Source organism: Camellia sinensis, chromosome 8, assembly GCF_055761805.1.
Source record: "Camellia sinensis isolate YWXY chromosome 8, ASM5576180v1, whole genome shotgun sequence".
Lineage (NCBI taxonomy): Eukaryota > Viridiplantae > Streptophyta > Magnoliopsida > Ericales > Theaceae > Camellia > Camellia sinensis.
Window position 1 is genome coordinate 53,736,543 of NC_138968.1, and position 6,000 is coordinate 53,742,542.

Here is a 6,000-nt window from a genome sequence, read left to right on the forward strand (position 1 = left end):
TCTAAGGCAACATTCGTAGAATGTTGTTTTTTAACTACAAAAATCTCTGAAGTTTCTTCACTTTTTCAGTAAGTTGGCTTTGGAGTTCTAACCTTATACTATTGTCAATTTTTCAATTAACTACAAAAATCTCACTTTTATAAGTCAGACATGCATATCTATCACCAATGAGACTACGGCCCCGTTTGGTAGACCTGTGGAAAAGTGATTATAGATTATACCTTAACATATTATAACTTATAGCTGTGAACATAGGCTGTTAATCTGTTTGGTGCAACTATGGGATTATAGATTTAAGCAGCAAAGTAGTGTTTGGTTAATAAGCTATAAAATTTTTACTGTGTAACTGTCATTTTTGCCCTTATATGATATAAAAATGATTATTTTGTCATTTTTTTCAATTTTAATTTAAAAAAATTATTTCATTAATAAAAGTTAATATAATTAGTATTACAAAAATTATTGTTTTCATTATTAGTATCAATTAGTATAAAATTATTTCATTATAAATTAATTAGTGTCAATTAATGGCTTAATTAGTATCAATTAATACTAAAATTATTAATTAGTATCAATTAATATAAAATTTATTTCATTAATGGCTAAAATGCTTAATTATTATTATTATTTTTTATTAATAAAACACTGGCTCAAGAAGGGGGGGGGGAAAACTGAAACCCTAGCTCCGGCAGTCACAGCGGTGACGTGGCGGCGCTAAGGTTTGAGATCGCCTCGCACAACCGATCGCGATGGGGGATGGGAGACGACAACGGAGGCACAAAGAGAGAGAGAGAGAGAGAGAGAGAGACCAACAACAATGTAAATCGCAACGACAGCGTCGGTTCAGATCGCAATGGCGACAAACCAACGCTGGAGAGAGAGAACAGAGCAACGAACCACGATGGTGATCGTGGTTAGGTTTTCAGATCACGATCATGCCGTCGATGGCTATGGTGATGGGAGGCGGCGACAGAGCAAATAGTGCCCTAGCCACTGCCTCTAGTTCATGTGTGTGTGTGTGTGTGTGTGAGAGAGAGAGAGAGAGAGAGCTCTAGTTTGTTTGCCGAAAATCGCCTCATCGCCAGAAATCGCCTCTCCGCGGGAAATCACCTCTCCTCTCTCTCAAGTGAACAGTGTTTGACAATATGGGATTTGTATAGTTGGGTTTTTAATAATAATTGAGATTGACGAGGAGCATTTAAGTAATTTTGCCCATCAATTATTAGTTTTCTGCTTAAGCTGAATGAAAAAAGCACCCCTTTTGCCACTCAGCCAAAAATTACTTTTTTGGCTTAATTTAAGCTACAAAATGTGATTTTAACCTCTACCAAACACACCAAAACAACTCAAAATAATCTAAAAGTTGAATTAAGCTAAAATTAAGCTCTACCAAACAGGCACTACAAAAATTCATTATATAGTTTGATCTCTTATTGATCCAGTAGTGTTTAAAGCATCATGTGACACACCTTGGATGCCGTTTGTTAATGTTGTCAGTTTCCTATTTTCTATATATCAAAAACAGGAAACTAAGGGATCATTTGGTAACTTTATGTTTATAGTTTTTTTTTATGTTTAGAATTTAGAAAACTATCATATAATCATGTTTGGTATTTTTTTTGTTAAGAAATTATTGTAATTAGTTTATAAAATATGCACAATTTTGAAACAAAAAAAGTTGGTTACGTTATTTTATAAATGCATTGCAATAGCTTTAAAAAAAACAATGGCGAGCAGTAGCCACATATTTATCTAGCTTCAACTCCTATTAAAAGCCAAAAACCCAATGGTCACTGCAAGATAACTCTACCTCCTCATCAACTAGAAGCTCCCATGCCTCTTTCTTCTAACACAAGTTGCCCTGCCTCGTCATCTAACACTGGTTATTGTCTACTAGAAGCATCGATCCATCACTGGTATGTATACCATAACCCTTATACATATATATAAGAACAAGTTTGAAATCTAGCAAAGGCCAATCCGAGCGTCAAGATCATGTGTGGTGACAGTTCGACTGTCAAAACTAGTTGGAAGGTGGCCAAAGCTCGTCGAAGGGTTGATGGTCGGTCGACATGGCTGGTGGTGGCGGTTGGTCAGTGGCAGCAATTGGTAGTGGGGGAGTAGTGGAAGAAACAAAAATCACTAATAAGGTGGGCCAAAACTAATGTGCACTCGAGCAAGTTTGGTTGGCTTGACAACCCGTTCAAACAATTGGTAACTCATCTAGGCTTGACCTTTTAACACGATATCCTCAACCCAAACACAACCCCAACTAAAGCTCGAATTGCATGGTTAATATTTATATTTACATAATTACAAAATATGTTACATGGATTCTTCAAAATAAATCAAATATCTATGTTTGACACCTGACACTGGGACAAAGGTGTGGGATATGTCCTACGTTACACGGACTCGTCAGTTTTGGCGAAGTACCCGTGTCGATACGACACGACACGACACGGGTACGAGTACGGGATACGGACGGGATACGGCATGGAAGAAGTGGATACGGCATGGGAGAGAAGATGTAGAGTAAAGGAGAAGAGAAAGAAACCTGGTCGGCGAGAGGATCCTGATCGGCGACTTCGAACCAGTCGACTTCGATGACCTTTGAACCAGTCGCAGCAGTCGACTTCGATGACCTTCGAACCAGTCGAACCAGTCGATGACCTTCGAACCAGTCGCGTCTCTCACTCGATCGCCTCTTCGACCAGATCGCGTCTCTCGCCTTCGCTCTCTCTCTCTCTCTCCTTTTCGCCTCTGTCTTATCTTATACATATGTATAGAATAGTAGATATAAGATATAAGATATAATACTTATAATATATATAATACTTACTTATAATATATATAATATATAATATATAAATAATATATAATACTTATATAATATATAATACTTATATTTATAACAGTTAATAAAAAAATACATATATAATATAAAATAAAATAAAATAAAATAAAATAAATAAAAACACATTATTTAAAAAATAAATTAAATAATTAATATGTATTAAAAAAAATATTTATTCCTTATTTATTATATTTTTGTTATTTATAATATATATGTCAATTAAAAGTAAAAAAAAAATTATATAGATAAATCAAAAAAATTATCAATAAAAGTAATACATAAGATAAAAATAATAAATATATTTAAAAAATAACTATTTAACTTATCTTTATATAATAAATATATTTTAAAAATTAAATATTTAACGTATCCCCGTACCCGTATCCTCGTTTGGATCCGTATCCACGTATCCTCAATTTTTAATTTTGAAGTACCCGACCCCTAGATACGTACCCGCACCCAATACCCGCACCCGAGTCCGTGTAACATAGGATATGTCTGATACTTCTCATCAGACACTCCTTATATATTTGTATTTAACACTATCATTATATGTATATATTGTAGCATAATTGCTATAAAATGAGTAAAATACATTTTTGACACTAAATGTTGCATTTTATCTCGTATAATATATTAAAAATATATAGATATGACAATTTTTTATGGAGTCCACGTACCCTTAAATTTGAGATTTGATGGTTCCAACCTCTAGATACACACTTACACCCAACACCTGTACCCAAGTCGATGCAACATAGATTACGCATAACGTGTTGCCATGTAAGACATTTTAGGAAATACATGTATGCAATAGTAATCATAAATAAAATTAAGATTGTGTTTAGATTTATATATTTAAAATGAAAAGATTTAACAGAAAAGTATGACAATTTAGGTATAGATTTCAAGAGCTTTACCATGAATTCATGATAGAATATGACGTATTTGAAATAACAATGTAAAAGTAGTTATTTAAAATCCTTTTACGCTAATGACTATAGTTGCAAACTAATTCTCTTCTTGTTCTACTCTATCTTCTTCTTTTTTTAATTTCAATTCCTCAATCTAGATATAATAGCAAACTCCTATTTAGACGTCTATTGAGGAGGCCATAGGTGGAGTCACCAATATAAATATACATGGAAATGCTTAAAGCTCTTAAAGCATCACGCTTAAATTTTTACCCCCGGTGACATGGATTGTTGCACACTCATTGTAGATTCATTTAGGAATCAACTAACTAAGACCCAATCCCTACTACATCCGTGTGGGTAAATTTAGAGATGATATTTTAAGGGTTTCCAATATTACTCTCTCTATATATATATATATTGGTACAAGTCACCAATCTTTATATTTTATAGAGTACTTCTAGAAACCCAAAAATATCACCCTTAAATTTACCCACACTAACATGACAAGATGTTGTGTCTTAGTTAATTTTTAAACAAATCAACAAGCAACTTGTAACAACCCATGTCATTGGGAATAAACATAACAGTGATGTTTTAGGCATCTTAAGAATTTTCCATTTTAATATAAGTAGAATTTATTATATAAGTTGATTATATATGAATTAAATATAATACAAAACATAAGTTAGTTTCGGCTTGTGTTTGAAGGCTAGGGGGGCAATTCTTAATAGCATCCAAATTCAAGTGTCAAATTTAGTACACCTACCTATATACAAATTTTGAAGCTTAGGAGGGGCCATGATGCCCCTTGTGCCACCCCTTCAGTCCGGCACTGTGGGAAAGGGAGGAGAGAATGCAAACTTGTTTTGAAAATAAGTGAAAGCACATTTTTCTGCTTTAAAAATTTAAAATTTTTGGATTGAATTCCATATTTTTCAAAGCAAAAACAATATACCAAACTAATTTTTCATTTCCAATTTTCGAACCCAAAAAAAAAAAAAAAAAAAAAACGAAATCAAAAGCAGAAAAAGTTACCAAACAAGGCGTTAGCATTCAGAATTTTAAAATCCTACACAATTTTGTTCAATGGGAGTTTTTCTTTTTCCCCCTGTTAGAATTACTGATCAATAATTTTTTATTGGGATCTTGTCAATTTGTCAGCCAAGGCTTATTTACTTCCTAAGCAAATCAAATCATCACATTTCATTTAGCATTTAATCAATGAAATTTCAATTTTAGCAAAATGTGAAGAACAATTTCAGAATAAAGAGGTGATCAAGAGAGAGAGAGAGAGAGAGAGAGAGCATTACGTTTAGAAAGTCTGGCAATCTTGAGAGAGGTTTCATGGATGCCCAATCCGATTCGCGAAGCCTTCTTGTTGAATTCGGATCGGTATGAGGTCGCCGGTTGTTTCGAGGGCGACGGGCCGTTCTGAAATTCGTTTGAGTCGGCGACTCCGCCTATCTTCTTCAATGTCTCCGTTAGAGATCGGAACTCAGACGTTCGATCTCGGTAGGTGGAAACTCCGGTGGACGCCATAACGTAGGAACCGATTCTACAACGGTTCACGAAATCATATTATGTATATTTATATAAACAAGTAAATGTATATGTATATGTATATGTGAGGAGGGTATAGGTGGAACTGGTGGGATGGGATGGGAGGGTTGGAGCTGGTAGCTGAAACCTAAGAGGAAGGAAGACGAGATTCAACAGTAACCCCTTCCTTGGGGGGAGGTGGGTGCTCTTGGTCAAGTTAGGGTCCTTTGCGTCATGCCCAATAGGGCAAATAGTCACACACACACACACTGGGGGGTGGTGGGTGCTCTTGGTCAAGTTAGGGTCCTTTGCGTCATGCCCAATAGGGCAAATAGTCTCTCTCTCTCTCTCTCTCTCTCACACACACACACACCAAAACAAAACAAAACCCAAAAAAAAAAAAATTAAAATTATTATAAAAATTTTAAATTTCTTTTTTTACTTATTTTTGCAAAAAATTACTAAAAAAAAAATAATAATTTCCAAACACCCACCTAATATTAATATAAAATATTTGTAATTTTTTACATATTAATTATAAAATTGTTGAAAAGTTTATTTTAATAGGTGTTTATAGCATTAGGTGCAAGATTGATTTATTTTGTAAATTACGATATGATAATAAAAAGTTTTGTTTAAAACGACAAATTATTATCTTAAAGATTTTTTATTTTCCATTTTTACGTT

At 33.9% G+C, this 6,000-nt stretch overlaps 1 protein-coding gene across 1 annotated transcript in view; it reads right to left on the bottom strand.

Annotated features, from left to right (window-relative positions):
* The window catches only part of LOC114269073 (syntaxin-31), a 30,431-nt gene extending 24,769 nt beyond the window's left edge, over positions 1-5,662 (bottom strand). Inside the window, exon 1 of the mRNA XM_028210334.2 lies at positions 5,085-5,662. Coding sequence (XP_028066135.2) covers positions 5,085-5,313 — 229 coding nt within the window. The 5' untranslated portion in view covers positions 5,314-5,662. The remainder of the gene's footprint in view (positions 1-5,084) is intronic.
* Positions 5,663-6,000: the final 338 nt, after the last annotated feature.